This window comes from Vitis vinifera, chromosome 8, assembly GCF_030704535.1.
Source record: "Vitis vinifera cultivar Pinot Noir 40024 chromosome 8, ASM3070453v1".
NCBI classification, from domain to species: Eukaryota; Viridiplantae; Streptophyta; class Magnoliopsida; order Vitales; family Vitaceae; genus Vitis; species Vitis vinifera.
The window spans coordinates 6,817,354-6,833,360 of NC_081812.1; the positions used below are offsets into that span (position 1 = coordinate 6,817,354).

At 34.2% G+C, this 16,007-nt stretch overlaps 1 protein-coding gene across 17 annotated transcripts in view; it reads left to right on the top strand.

The window, feature by feature from the left end:
- The first annotated feature begins 264 nt into the window (after nt 1-264).
- The window catches only part of LOC104878063 (uncharacterized), a 68,312-nt gene continuing 52,569 nt past the window's right edge, over nt 265-16,007 (top strand). The window contains exons 1-13 of one of the 17 annotated variants that reach the window (XR_009466342.1): nt 265-949; nt 1,105-1,210; nt 2,306-2,445; nt 2,559-4,954; nt 5,109-5,143; nt 5,602-5,718; nt 5,814-5,937; nt 7,657-7,737; nt 8,161-10,871; nt 10,993-11,052; nt 11,167-13,010; nt 15,207-15,241; nt 15,698-15,814. Coding sequence is in view for 1 of the 17 variants with exons in the window: in XM_059738904.1 (XP_059594887.1) it covers nt 2,623-2,632; nt 15,207-15,236; nt 15,780-15,814 (75 nt within the window). In the remaining 16 variants the exon portion in view is untranslated. Of the gene's footprint in view, nt 950-1,104; nt 1,211-2,305; nt 2,446-2,558; nt 4,955-5,108; nt 5,144-5,601; nt 5,719-5,813; nt 5,938-7,656; nt 7,738-8,160; nt 13,011-13,467; nt 13,776-15,206; nt 15,242-15,697; nt 15,815-16,007 lie in introns of those variants that run through there. The other 16 variants (XR_009466348.1, XR_009466337.1, XR_009466339.1 and 13 more) reach the window with 16 other exon arrangements.

Below are 16,007 nucleotides of genomic sequence, written 5' to 3' on the forward strand. Positions count from 1 at the left end.
AAGTGTTTTTATACTTATACAACATATTATCAAAATCACTATTAGAATTATTTTTTCTGATTCTCATAAAAGTGTTTTTCATAAAAATAAAACACTTTTAAGAACAACACTTTTATTAGAATTACTGTCAAACGGACTTTTAGTTATGACTTTTTTCTCACTAATTTAGAAACGATTTTTAAAAACAAATTTTAAAAATTATCATGTGTTTTAGTTTAAAAAAATATGGTTAAATAGACCTTAAAAATAAATAAACTAGGACAAATGAAATTAATTATTGGGACATGAAAATATTATATAAATTCTGGTTAAATGAAGCCGATGATCTGATATAGGTATACCGTACTCATTCTTTAGTCTTGAGACTTTCCTCTCTTTCACCACTTTTTCTTCTCCTCTTCTCTTTTATGTACCTTATTGTCGTCACAATCTCACCTTCTCGTTCCAAACAAATTTTTTCCCCTGCTAGCTTAGAAAGTGAAAGAAACTGGAGGTAGGAAGACGAGGCTTATGGTGGCGTCTCCCCGAAGTGGAATCTAGGGCGCGGCGGAAGCCATAGGCTTGAAAGAAGGGGAAGTGAAAGGCGGAGGACTTTCGAGTTTTATTGGCCGAGAGGCTAGGGCACGGTGTAATTTGGTTCGATCTCGGTGTGGAAGCTCGGGGAATCAGCTTATTGCGTAGTGGTTTTGTGGTTGTGGGATTTTGGAAACCTTAGATTTGGGTCAGGGTTGTGTGGTTGGCTGATTAAGCTAGGGGCGGGGCTGCCCTTGCGATTGACTGGGTTTTCATGCTGTCTAAACCACTGCCTTGGGATCGGAAGGACTTCTTCAAGGAGAGGAGAGGAAGCACGAGAGGTCGGAGTCTTTAAGTTTGCTGCAAGATAGAGGACTCGCATCAGGGTTCTTGGGAGTTTGCTCGCCGGAATCGGCAGACTTGCGCCGTCCTACAGGTGAGTTGAATCCCACCGGGTTCTTGATGATGTCGGTTTTGCTTTAAACCAAGAAAAATAGTCGGGTTCTTGAAAAATTTGGTCTCCGAGCCCTTTTGTTTTTTATGATTTGTTCCTTTTTGGTTTTTAATTTTGAATTTATTCTCTCACGGAAGAAGCACGAGAGGTCTGAGTCTTTAGGTTTGCTGCAAGATAGAGGGACTCGCATCAGGTTCTTGGGAGTTTGCTCGCCGGGATCGGTAGACTTTCGCCCCCCTACAGGTGAGTTATGAATCCGGGTTCTTGATGATTGTGATGAAATTCGTAGGTTTTGGTTTAAACCAATAATGATAATAGGGTTCTTAGAAAATTTAGTCCGAGTCCTTTTGTTTTTATTTTTTATTTTTTATGATTTGTTCTTTTTTGGTTTTTAATTTTTAATTTTTAATTTATTCTCTCCACGGGTCTGATTCTTTGTTTTGGGAATTCAAATCATATCGACTTCCATTTCAACAATAGCCTAAACCTTTTGGACCCTTGGTTGTTGTAATGGGTGATTTCGATACCTTATCGTGGTGTTAGATTGCATCCAATAGAGGAGGACTAGAAGCTTCACTTACAGTCATTTATTTAGAATAGAATATTTTGATACCATGAGGTGCTAGTATTGAATTATTCAATAAGAGCCCAATCTTTTTGTACTTGATTCAACTCTGAGTCTTCTATCAAATTGTTGAATAAAATATTCCAATATTGCAGCTTGAAGCACATCTTTTCCTTGCTTTCTTCATCTTTTCTTGTGTTTTCAGGCTTCTCCACCTTACTTCAATCATCATTGGTTCTTTGGGTTGTAATTCACTCACATTTATGCACATTTTATCTTATTTCTGTTGTATTCTCCATTAGACTTAAACAGCAGTCCCAAAATAAGGGCTTAGCATATATACAAGCTAAAAGATAATGGTTTGCACTCAAAAGCTATTCAAAAACCTATTTCTATATAAGGAAACACATCGGTTTTGAGTACTAATCAACTATTACCATAATAGCTTTCTCCATGAATTTTCAAGAACCTCTGGCATAGGCTTTTTGGAAGGAAAGAGAAAACTAGCTGGATACATAATTCAAATAAGACGCTTAAATGTTTTTTTTTTCATGGAAAAACAAATGAATCATAACAAAGATGAAAGACTGCTATAAGAACTAGGTGCTATGTATATTCTGAAATCCACAATCATGGATGTACTAGACAATAATTCAGTGACCCAGGCAATTATTCCTTTTTGGCATCACAGGATACTGAAGGAAAAGCGTTCTCTTCCAAACAAACTTTTTGAATGGTTGAATGGTAACTTAATGAAGTGATCATGAATCAAGGTTTCTCAGATGCTCAATTCATCTGCAACATTTGGAGATATGATGATAGACAAGAAGATCAAATTGAAATTTTGAATTATTCACAAGCTGTCCAGACCCATATGAGAACAACTGTCATTTATTTGTCTTGAAAATTCTAGGTGAGTATTTATGACACAGCAATGTTTTCTTGGACCATGCATCGTATTTTAGAAATGTTGAATACACCTCAGCGGCAATCAAGGTCTTCAATTCTTTTCAAAACTGTATCCAGGACATAGGAAAGAGACAGAAGTATTGACAGGCAACCAACTTCAATAAAATCATTCAACAACCAAATGGCTCATGGTGAGTTTTCTGGCTTTGGGAGGACCATTGTTTTCTACTTCATAACTATTTATGAGTACAATAATGTGCTTGTTCCTTCAAAAAGTAAAATAAAGTTAAAAAAGTTAGATTTTTGTTGAATGAAGGGATGAATTTTCTACTTGTGTTTAGTGGTATCCAGAACTAAATATCTCAGCTAAGAAATCCAATATCTAGCATTATTTGAAGTCCTCTTGCATAGGTCATGGGGAGTTTGCTACACCTATGGAACATGGTTTGGGATAGAGGGGTTGTTGGCTCTGGTGTCAAGATCTATGAAAATAGCTCAATCATCAGAAAAGCTTGTGATTTTCTACCATCGATATAGCTTGATTCTGGTGATTGGGGAGAGAGTAACCTTTCATGCCAAATCAAGGTAACAGTCAAAGCTATCTAAGTTGATAGTGTGATTTTAACATCTGTTGAAACCAAAATAAAGAGTCTTCTCAAATTTTAATAAATATTAGCTATGGAAATAACACTTGATGAGAAAATGATTTCAGGCAGGCAAATATTCTTGACCTCATTAATTTGATTGAATTACACAAAGACATTGGTTTCAATCAGCCTATCAACATGAAGGATCTAACTCTGACACTTTAGCTAGAATTTCAATCATTTCAAAGTTCTTAGACACACATTTTATCGAGTCTTACAGTTTTCTATCAACAAAATTTAAAAAAAAAAAAAAAATCAAATTTTAGTTGCAAAAGACATTTGATTCATTGCAGCAAAATAGATTCCTCCAATTCGTGAGAACAAGTAAACCTGGAAAGGAACAAATCATAGCTAGTGAACATTGGATGAGCAATGTTGTCTCTCATTGCAACTGGGCAGTTAGGTCTCCTATCATATTCTAATACCAAGGATACTAATTCAATACTTATCATCACTTCACTTTAAACATTGACAGAACCAACCTGGCTGCATTTTGCAGCAAAGGTGCTCATTAATTCCCAAATGGAAAAAGGAGATTTTCCACAACAGGTTAGATGTCTTAGCTTTCAACTAATTATATACCAGAAGAAGTTAGTTACTGAATGAGAAATTGTTGTAATTTTGAGTAATTTAGAGTTGTGTTTTGTTTTGTTTTTTGCTTTTTTCAATGAAGAAAGGCATTGTGCCTTAACTATACAGATGTTACACAAAATTTTCCTATCAATTTTGGAAAGTTCAAATATGTGGTCTCTGCTTATGATTTTTTTTTCTTTTTCTGCTGTGGGATTACTTTTATGAGATTTTTAATGTACTGATTAAGCATTTATTTTCTTCCATTACCAGAGAAATTTATGAAGTTTATCATTGGCCCTGTCTTGCTCATTCAATTCCCATCCAAGAAAGTCTATTTCTCCCTCCAACAATTGTCCATCTTGTTTATGCTTGTATTTTAGGCAACTTAATATAGAATAACCAGGCACTAAATCCGGTTTATTTTTCTTATATCGTTCCTAACAGCTCATGATTACACTGTCAAATTTTTATAGCGTGATAATAATTTAGAGATACCTTTAAATACAAAATGGATCATCATGTTCTTATCCTAATGATCATATGCTAAGCATTAGTGTTGATGATTAGGTAGTTTGATTAAGAACTCAAAGCTAGTCAGAACAAGAGGTTAGTGTGAAACCCATCACAAAATTTGGTTGGATGTCAAACCTGGTCCAAGAATTCAACTAGAACATAATTTAATTTGACTGAATTTCAAACTCTTGAATACACCAGATAACATTTAGAGATCCAAATAGCATCAGTATAATTATAAAGAATTTCCTATGCCCCAAGAAGCTTTGGGATTTGATTTGATGTTACAGAAAAACAACTAACAAGTATTTTGGAAACAGAGTGTTTCATATTATACATGCCTAACAATTATCATAAATCTCAAGTAAAATTAGACCATAATGATACAGCACATAAATAGAACAAAGGCAAGTATATCAGCAAGATCAAATAAAATCTCCAAAGTCAAGTTCTAGGTGCCATATAGAGATCTTGCTGTAAGATTCCCAGTTTTAGTTGGTCTTTTTTTATTTTTTTGGCTACTCTGCCTTTCTACTATCTCATTAAAGAATCCTTGAATGCTGGGTGAAATTATAACATGCCTAGAAACACATAATGCATGCTGCAGCTCCCAACCAATCATGTACATTACTACATGCGAGTTAATTCCGAAGAGCATCTGACCAACCAATATCATATGACACAGGAATCAAGTAAATAAAGTATCCATGGCATTCAATTCAGAGAAATACTGCGTCTAGCGACAGTTGTCAAGAGAACAGATGAAAAGGAAACGAATTTGTAAACATTAAATTTTGTCATTGAGGCATTTTCTAATTCATTACTGAAAATTTTACATTATTATTTATTAGTACAGTATCAACTATCACACAAACTTGTATTTGTCTCTTAAAAGGTTTGAAACCTCTAATTGGTGATACACTCCTTGTTGCAGGGACACTTTTCTTTGCAATGAGCAATGTTGGTGAGGTGGGTAAATATCAATACACTTGAATATGATTGTCACATCATTTGGGGGCTTTTGACTCTGGAAGATTTCTGATTAATGTCATTAAATTTTTTCTTTTTCTTTTGAAACAATATGCCCCTTGAAGACTTGCTTTGAATAAATAAGATTTTAACTTGTTTAGCATTGTCTATTGTTGTCTTATTGTATTAGAGAGAAGAAAAAATTACACCTTGATTCCATTATTCTCCTTTTCAATTCTATCTAGTTCAAAACATCTTTGAAAACTTGAAGACCTTCTACTTCTAGCTTTATCTTGCAGAAGGACAATGATTCCTGATCTATCTGAATGAGGTTTAACACCAAGAACCAGATCAGGCCTTGGACAACTCAGATGGAAATTAAATCTTGTCTGCATCACTGCTCCATCTCCAAATTGACTTGAGCTTTTCTTATTTGTTGACATTCTATTTCTGTACAGATTTATATACACTGGATCTGTAGAAATTATATTGGATATTGCACAAGATCTCCTCATAGCTACTGATCAGTATCTCTTGCAGGGATAAAGCGTCCCTGTGAGTGTACCATTACCCATGTGAGTTAAGGAGCTCGATTTTTTGGATATGAATTCCTTTACTGCTTTGAATCAGATTGTGGACACCTGGTGACTCTTTTATTTTTATTTTCAAGGATATATCACTGGAAAATGTTTCAAGAATGCATGAGCTTTCAGAAGCCTTCCGTGCTATTTCCTTAAGACACACATGCCTCTTGTCTATCTTGGAGCAGTTTAGTAAACTGAGTTCTAGGCCGGGTATGTGATGCTCTCTCTCTGTCTCTATATATCTATTTATAACTGCCATTTCTACTAATAGCTTACTAAGGAAGAAGTTGGAAATACTTTTGGAGTTGTAGGAAGTCTCAATGGAGGCAATTGCTTGGAAGCCTAAATATTTGTCTTACAAAAATCTTTAGCTAGCTTTTGATATATGAATTAATATAATTCAATACAAATGATTCACATGTGTACTATTGTCCACTCTAAATGAATACCCAACTAACCGAAGCAAAAGGAGGATAGCGCAATGCAAGAAAAAAAAAAACTATTTTTAACTTCATTGGTCATTTTAGCTCAACATTGGTCTATCACTGGTAGAAACATGCCTCCGAAAATCACGATTTTCCATTGTTAAAAAAAGCCTAACCCACATAATTCGAGGCTATAATACAACTGACATTTGATTCTTGATCTCTAGCTAAATATATTGTATAGAAAGTGTTAGAAAATAAGGCTGCAGGTTGCTTTCAGAAAATTGGCTGCAGGTTATACATGCTTCATCATGTACTAGAAAATAAGGCACTAGTAACATATTAATACACTCTGCTCAATTTCTTTTTGTTTTTTTAAAATAGATACTTCTATTTTTATTTTTGTTGTTATCATGAAATGTAGGTTATTTACTTTTTAACTTTGGGTATAAATATACAAAAGGAAATCTATAAGTTGTACCTAATCTTCCAGAACTGTAATTTAACTAATACATCATTATTGAGATTGTCTTAATTTTCTGTTCTTTTTCCTTTCTCTGTTTGAGAACAAGGCTAAAGGTCATTCTGTTCATGATCTTGCTGAGATAGTTGCCCACCTATCTTCATACTTGAAGCATGCTTGACCTAAGTCACATGGAAAAAAATCAGGACAATAAACCTGGATTCTAACACTTCCTCAGTCCAATAAAAAATGAGAGCTTCTCTAATTGGCTCTATCATGTTACTCTACATGCCAATAAAGTTTCTGTTTTCCCTTTTGATTTGTTACACAAAAAAAAATAAAAATAAAAATAAAAATAATAATAATAATAAAATTAATTGTAGGGATGGTTCTATCATTGAATCTTTCTGGTTCCTGCTAAACACGTACCACAACTACCATGGATTTAGGAAACCATTAGGATTGGAGAGGTGGCAGAGCTGCCTCCTTCAACATTATTCCCAGCAGCACTGGTGCTGCAAAAGTATTAAAAGGACCTGTATCCATGGATTCAAAACCAATCTTTTGGGTTGTCATAAGCCATATTCAATTGATGCATTACAGCCGAATCTATGATTCTGTCTTCTCTAGTTGATTTTCTTTGCTGGGAAAGGCAAAGGAATTATTCTGCAAATACCACATTCTAATAGAATGGATGTAGAGCATATGGAAGGGTGGGATTTAATTATATTGTTGATCAAAATATAAATGTCTTTCTTCTTATAAAGATTAATATTTTTTTCCAACAACCAAGGGTGTTTTATTTTTCTTTTTTCCTTAATTCATATCAATCCCAGTTGAAAGGCACGATGAGTACAAAAGAAACTTAAATTTTATAAAGGAATTCATTTTCCTTGGTGGATGTTTTCCTTCATTGATTAGAGTAACAATGGCCATACTGTTGCATCAAGACACTGGTAAAAGCTAATACAATGATTTGGAATTAATCAACTTTCTTCCGCTTTCTGAAAAAATTAATCTAAGAGAGTTGTGTAAATGCAGTGTGGAGCATCTGGAAAACATAAGAATACATTATCACCAGACACTCAAACGTTGGAGGACAAATTTCTTGGACAATCAGAGGTAAGAAGCATAAACTCTGCACCAAAAGATGTATTATGTGCAGCAACTAGTTGAATAAAGAAGCCTTCCTCTTCCAGTAAACAGGTTTTTTGGGATAGATATTACCAAAATGAAATATTTGATTAAAAGGATTTTGAGCACATGCCCTTGGAAGAAGACAAATCAAAACCTAGCATCAGACATTATTTTCAAGTTATTTCATATTTATAGCTTGTTGGGTATTATAAATGAAATGGTTTTGCCAGAAACATTTTTGTTTCCAAAAAGGGAAATGTTGGAGCAGTTGAAACTAATTTTGGGGGAAACTTTTGTGTGTTGTGCAGAAAAATTATAGAGCTCGGAGTTTACTTTATATATATAAATTTTATGTTTTTCAGTTTTTGCATGTCAGATAGGAATTGATCTGATTTAATTATTTTGTAGGAGGGTTGTTTCCATTGTATGAGCTTCCTATGTACATTTTATATATCCTTAATATGGCGGGGTGTGATTATTTTATTGATCAAAGAGAGACAGTAGGTATACACATATTAAGGTATACGTAAACTTTATCAAGTTGATGCTGTTGATTTTCTCTACTTCTTTCCAGAAACTAATACCAAATTATAGCTTGATCCTTATCTACAAACTAGTAGATCAAGGCTGGACCTTACTGTGCCTAGACTGAAAGTTTTCAGACACACTTTTATTATAGATCAAGCTAATGTTGTTTCAACTCTCACTTCTCACAGCTTGTCTTTGTTCCTCACACTCTTTGAAGATTCTATTTAAATGTCGCATGGAATTTGTGAAACTTGGCATTTAAAAGTGTGGTAAATAATCTCATTCTTCATGATGTAGGCATTGAATTAAAATCATTTCATGCATTAGAACAAGTGTTTTAGAAAAACTGAGATACAAGGTTGGAATTATTTTTCATTTCTTTAATACATTGAGAAAATTGAGTATGATATCAAGGTTTGAATTATTGAGTATGAAAGCATTTAATCATTTCAATTTTTCTTTACTAGAACCTCTTTTGATGATCTTGGTCCCTTTGATGGTGTCTTGCAAGAGAATGGTATCATCTATTGTCCTCAAGTATTGTTATCAGATTATTCCATATCATCTAATCGAAAAACTATGAAAATTCTTACAATAGATGATTGAGAAAATCACATTGTCTAGTTAGATGAACATTTAGATATTTATTACATAGGTTACACATGTGAGGCTTATTATAATTAAATATAAGATCTGTGGTTTTTTACTTGTTCTGACTGATTCCACTCTCTTTGATGGTGCTTTGTAGGAGAATGGTTTTTATGCTGAGTTTGGTCTTGATGTTTCTTAAGATGCAATAATTGATTTTGTTTCCTAAAGGGCAGAGATTGAAATTGTTTATGGTGTTTCTGTGGAGAAGAGCTTGATTGGCCACTGTGCACCTTTGTTGTCGATGCTTTGTAGAAATTTTGGTTTGATGCAAGAGGTGTGGCTCTCCCTCTTCACTTCTCATAGCTATGTCTATGTTCCTCACATTATTTGAAGATTCTGTTTAAACTCCACATGGAATTTACAAACCTTGACATTTGAATGTGTGGTAAGTAATCTCATCCTTCATGATGGAGGTATTGAGCTAAAAGCTTTTAGCCTGACATTGGCCTTGATTTTGGAAGTTTAGACTAGATTTTTTCTTAAAATTCAAAAAAATTCATTTATAAGGTGAAAATAGTTTTTTTTTTTCCCACTATTTTTGAAATTTAAATTTCCTTTGAATTTTAATATTTTATTATGCTTTTGGGAACATATGTTATTTTGTGAATTGGAGTGTTGGATATTTTTATATGCATATATGCTATTCTTTTGTAGATGTTAGATGAAGGAAATATATTTCATATTAACGTACCATTCACTAAAAATCATTGGTGTTGTCATTATGGTATTTTACATTATTACTATGGATGCAATTGTAATTTACCCTAGACCTATATCGTGCCGTACAAATGGAGTGGCGCACTGTAGCCAATTAACCTAGTAATCTTTTATGCCAAGAGATAAAGGGGCACTAGAGCAGTTTGTATGAGAAGTGTGTTGAGAGATGTAGGGATACTGTGTCTATAAGGCACCATGATATTTGAGACATATGTCGCATGCGGTTGCATATTTGATACATGTTGATGGAGGAAAGGGCATTGTAGCAGTTATATTGCATATGTGCCGAGAGTTGGAGTGGCATTGTAGCCATGGATTATGCATGTGTTTGATTGATTAGACATAGGGTCGTCCAATGTTGCATGTCTACTTGATTGTTATACCATATATTATCTACGTTGAATGTTACCTACATGATAAAACTCCTCTTTCTACTTTGGACTGACCATCCTACAACCTGTATTATATGATCATTCACTGAGTTATTCACTTTGTAGTTCCTTAAATTTTTTAGACGAGGACCTAGTAGAACCAAATACCAAGCAAGTTCTGGAGGATGGTCAACAAGGCATATAAATGTTGTTGCCTTTTCCTTTGCTTCTTTTTGGATAGACTACTGGCATGTAGCCATTTTCTTAGGTATGTACAAGTTTTCGATCCCTTAAGACCAGCTTTTATGTATGCAAAACTGTTTATCTCGGACATAGTAATGAATTTATGGTTCCTTAAATATGCATCCTTGTATTGCTTTGACACAGTATATCTTGTCACAAGTTAATTTTCTTTCATAGGATAGTATCTACATCTTAGTCTTCAGACTAGGGAAGAGACACTGTCTTGCGTGGATGGCGCCTGCAAGGGTGGGTCGTCACATTTTTTGTACATATTAACCATATTTTGTGGTTTTAATATGTTTTTCTTCTTACTCAAACTTGTATGAGTATCATTTAATATCTTTGATGCAGTGTTTTTCTATGTTGAAGAGCAAGATGCATTTGATGTGTATTCCATAATCAATGGCTTCTCTAGTCTTACCCTTTCTTGTAAAATGTAAAGTAGATGTTGTATAGTCTTAGGTCCAATCTCAGTGTTCTTCCAAATCTGAATTCTCTTTTTTGAGTTTCTGACAATCATGTTGATGATGTACTAATTCTTGATCAGGTGGCCTTGCATCGAAATGCTTTTAAAATCTATACTTTTTTTTTCCCAACAACAACCCTAAGGTACTCTTCCATTTTATGTGCATGTGTGTCTTATTTATTTATTTATTTGATAAGTATGTGCATGTGTGTCATATTGGGAAGTTGCTACTAATTTATGAAAGTGTTCTTGTAATGGATTTAGGCAGTACTAGTTGTAGGAAGAAACAACCTATACACTCTTGGAATTGGAAACAACAGAGGGGTTAGATACTCAACTCCATGAGACCATATGGAAATTACTTATTTTTTGTTGTAAATCAAGTTGGGTGAGTAGTTGGATTTATTTTAATTTTATTTTGCATGTTTATCTTTGTAGGTTTAATTTACATCTCTTGTACACTATGGTTAAGAACACAATACCGTTAAAAGATTGAAAGACAAAAGATGCTCTCTGTGATTTAATGGGGACATGTGCTACCAAATACCACTATATGGTGCAATCATGTGTTGTTGGTAGTTTGGTTGGTTCTCCTATCATAGAGGTTGGAAGGACAAACCGAAAAGACTATGTGAAGGACAAAGTTGGGGCTATAAATATCAGACGTTGCTTTCTTGTGGAGCTCGTTGATAGATTTGCAAAGTTGATTTTAGCCAACACAGGTTGTCCTGTATTTTCTCAGGACTAGTCCACTTATGAAGCCGTGGAGAATGTGTTTGTTACCATATATATCAAGAAAAGTTTGTTTTCTTTTATTATCCTACATATTCATGGCATCTAAACAAGTGGGGTAAATCTTTTGGTTCATGATTTATATTCAGTTTTCTTATCAATGGTGTTTTTTCCCATCAACAATTGATAAAACCCTCAAATATTCTCAACTGTGAGAAATGGGAAGAAAAGCAAAAATAAAAAATTAAAATTAACAATCAATTGAACATTTGAGTAATCCATTGTTTTTTTTTATATTATTTTTTAATAATTTTTATTTGATACCTGGTGAACAAACTCTCTCTTGTGCATCAAATTCAACCATTCTATGTATTTGAGTTAAGTTTTCACTTTCCAAGTTAGATTCAAATATCTATTTTATTCTCATTAGTCATTTTTCTAAGTAAAGATATTGACATTAGTTATTTTGTATATTTTAACCATTTTTTTTTTAAAGGATTTTAATCTTTTTTTCTTCTTATGCAAATAGATGTATTATTTGATCTCTCTTGGAAAGTGCTTTTCTGTCTCGAAGAGTAAGACGTGTTTGATCATGTATGTTCATTAATCAAAGGTTTCTCTAGTCTCACACTATCTTGTAAATTAAATCTTGGGGAGAGTCCTAGGCCCAATCTGAGCGTTCTTCCAAAGGTGGATTCTCCATCTCGAGTTACTTACGATCTGTTGATAATGTACTGATCCTTGATTGGGTAGCCTCACATTGGATTGCTTTTAAAACCTATACTTTTTTGCTTCTCAATATTGTCCTCATTCTGGGGTCTAATATTGGTTTCAACAACTCCAAGGTTGCTTGAACTGCATGCTTGAATCGGATGCATTACTCTTACAAGTTTTCTAAAGAGCGAAAGAAAAACCTATTGTCTAATAATGAGACCCTGATATTTGGCATTCTGAAAAGCTTAATCACCGGTTTTTGGCTGCCAGATAACTTATGGTATGCGGTTACTGATAATGTTATTGATTTTATTTATGCAATTCATCCAACTACTGAAACCTTTGACTTGAGGAAAATGTCTCTTAGTTGCAAAATTACATTGAAAGTGGTATCATGCGTCCTTTCAATTGTTCTTGTAACAAAACTTAGTAGATATTTATTCATTATGTGCCATATTGCTATTAACCAATTGACGCATATGGTGTCATGTATCTAAATAGAAATCTTAATTGACAGTTTTGGCTGCCAGGAAACATAATGGTATGCTGCTGCTGATAATGTTATTGCTGCTATTTATGCTACTCATCCAACTCCTATGGAGAAATATGGAAGTTGTGGTTGAAAAGGTTTGCAATAGGTTTGGTGGAGTCACATGTATTGTTTATACTAATGTTTTAATTCTATTTTCATCTATCATGTGCTAATATGACAACTTATTATCATGTCAGGTTTTAATGCATGACTTCATTATAAGATATAATGTCATGGCACCTACGCTTGGACTAGTCTCTTATTTACCCATATTGGAGACATACTTCATTAATAACCTAGCAAGGTATTAAGTTGTTCTTGCATTACCTCATTTGCAGTTTATTTTTTTATTAATTGGTGTATTTTTTTCACACTAACGAAAACCAGAGTAAAATTTTGAAACAAATAAACAGAATACTCTTAGTCATGACTCTTTTTCTCTCTAATTTTGAAACGATCTTTAAAAACAAAATTTAAAAATTACCTTGTGTCCAAGTTTAAAAAAACATGGCTAAATAGGCCTTGAAAATAAATAAACTAGGACAAATGAAATTAATTATTGGGACATGAAAATATTATATAAATTCTGGTTAAATGAAGCTGATTATCTGATATAGATATACCATTCTCATTCTTTAGTCTTGAGACTTTCCTCTCTTTCACCTCTTTTCTTCTCCTCTTCTCTTTTATGTACCTTATTGTCGTCACGATCTCACCTTCTCGTTCCAAACAAAAACAAATTTTTTCCCCTGGTAGTGTAGAAAGTGAAAGAAACTGGAGGAGGTAGGAAGACGAGGCTTTTGTGTCTCATCTATGGTGGCGTCTCCCCGAAGTGGAATCTAGGGCGCGGCGGAAGCCATAGACTTGAAAGAAGGGGAAGTGAAAGGCGGAGGACTTTTGAGTTTTATTGGCCGAGAGGCTAGGGCACGGTGTGATTTGGTTCGATCTTGGTGTGGAAGCTCGGGGAATCAGCTTAGTGCGTAGTGGTTTTGTGGTTGTGGGATTTTGGAAACCTTAGATTTGGGTCAAGGTTGTGTGGTTGGCTGATTAAGCTAGGGGGGGGGGGGGGGGGGGCTGCCCATGCGATTGACTGGGTTTTCATGCCGTCAAAACCACTTCCTTGGGATCGGAAGGACTTCTTCAAGGAGAGGAGAGGAAGCACGAGAGGTCGGAGTCTTTAAGTTTGCTGCAAAATAGAGGACTCGCATCAGGGTTCTTGGGAGTTTGCTCGCCGGAATCGGCAGACTTGCGCTGTCCTATAGGTGAGTTGAATCCCACCAGGTTCTTGATGATGTCGGTTTTGCTTTAAACCAAGAAAAATAGTCGGGTTCTTGGAAATTTTTTTATGATTTGTTCCTTTTTGGTTTTTAATTTTGAATTTATTCTCTCCACGGAAGAAGCACGAGAGGTCTGAGTCTTTAGGTTTGCTGCAAGATAGAGGGACTTGCATCAGGTTCTTGGGAGTTTGCTTGCCGGGATCGGTAGACTTTCGCCCCCCTACAGGTGAGTTATGAATCCGGGTTCTTGATGATTGTGATGAAATTCGTAGGTTTTGGTTTAAACCAAGAATAATAATAGGGTTCTTAGAAAATTTAGTCCGAGTCCTTTTGTTTTATTTTTTTATTTTTTATGATTTGTTCTTTTTTGGTTTTTAATTTATTCTCTCCACGGGTCTGATTCTTTGTTTTGGGGAATTAGTTTTTGATGATGATTCTTTCATGGTTATTGTAGATCTGTGTTTTTTAGTCCATTTGTTTGTTAATGTGCTGTTTAGTTGTGCAGAAATTGTAATTAAAAAAACAGATGGTTTTTTATCTTTTTAAGTCAAATAAAACTACCTGTAAGAAAATTCTAGGTTTTGAATTTTTGAAGTTTCATCGTGTTCTTTGGTATTTTGATTTACCATGAACTTTTCTTACCTATCAAAAAAAAAAAAAAAAAAAACAAGGCTGGGTTAGAAATTCATAGACATCAACTTGCTCAAATCCATGATAGAAAACCCTATCAAAGCTAAAGGTAAAAATCCTCTCCCTTCTCATCCTACCATTCATCAATTCAATTATTATAATGATTTTTTTCATGAATAAATGAACAGAAACAGATAAGTAGCAATTTTTAGTGAAAGATAACCTTGAAAATGGAAGTTTGTGAATCTAGGCTTTGGACAAAAACAGTATCACCATGATCTCTTCTCTCTTTTGAACTTAAAGGTCTAAAGCATGCATAGACTGTTATGTGCGACATATTTTTATGGTGCCAAAAACCTTTATCTTCCAAGAATTAGTGCATAACTATCATGAAATTCAGCAAAATAGAGTATGACTTAATCCACCTGAAAATTCTAGAACTAGAGCTTTGTTTTGTCATTGAGGCATTTTCTAATTCATTACTGAAAATTTTACATTATTATTTATTAGTACAGTATCCACTATCACACAAACTTGTATTTGTCTCTTAGAAGGTTTGAAACCTCTAATTGGTGATACACTCCTTGTTCCAGGGACACTTTTCTTTGCCATGAGCAATGTTGGTGAGGTGGGTAAATATCAATACACTTGAATATGATTGTCACATCATTTGGGGGCTTTTGACTCTGGAAGATTTCTGATTAATGTCATTAAATTTTGTCTTTTTCTTTTGAAACAATATGCCCCTTGAAGACTTGCTTTGAATAAATAAGATTTTAACTTGTTTAGCATTGTCTATTGTTGTCTTATTGTATTAGAGAGAAGAAAAAATTACACCTTGATTCCATTATTCTCCTTTTCAATTCTATCTAGTTTATCATCTTTGAAAACTTGAAGACCTTCTACTTCTAGCTTTATCTTGCAGAAGGACAATGATTCCTGATCTATCTGAATGAGGTTTAACACCAAGAACCAGATTAGGCCTTGGACAACTCAGATGGAAATTAAATCTTGTTTGCATCACTGCTCCATCTCCAAATTGACTTGAGCTTTTCTTATTTACTGACATGCTATTTTTGTACAGATTTATATACACTGGATCTGTAGAAATTATATTGGATATTGCACAAGATCTCCTCATAGCTACTGATCAGTATCTCTGGCAGGGATAAAGCGTCCCTGTGAGTGTACCATTGCCCATGTGAGTTAAGGAGCTCGATTTTTTAAAATCCTAACCCACATAATTCGAGGCTATAATACAACTGACATTTGATTCTTGATCTCTAGCTAAATATATTGTATAGAAAGTGGTAGAAAATAAGGCTGCAGGTTGCTTTCAGAAAATTGGCTGCAGGTTATGCATGCTGCATCATGTACTAGAAAATAAGGCACTA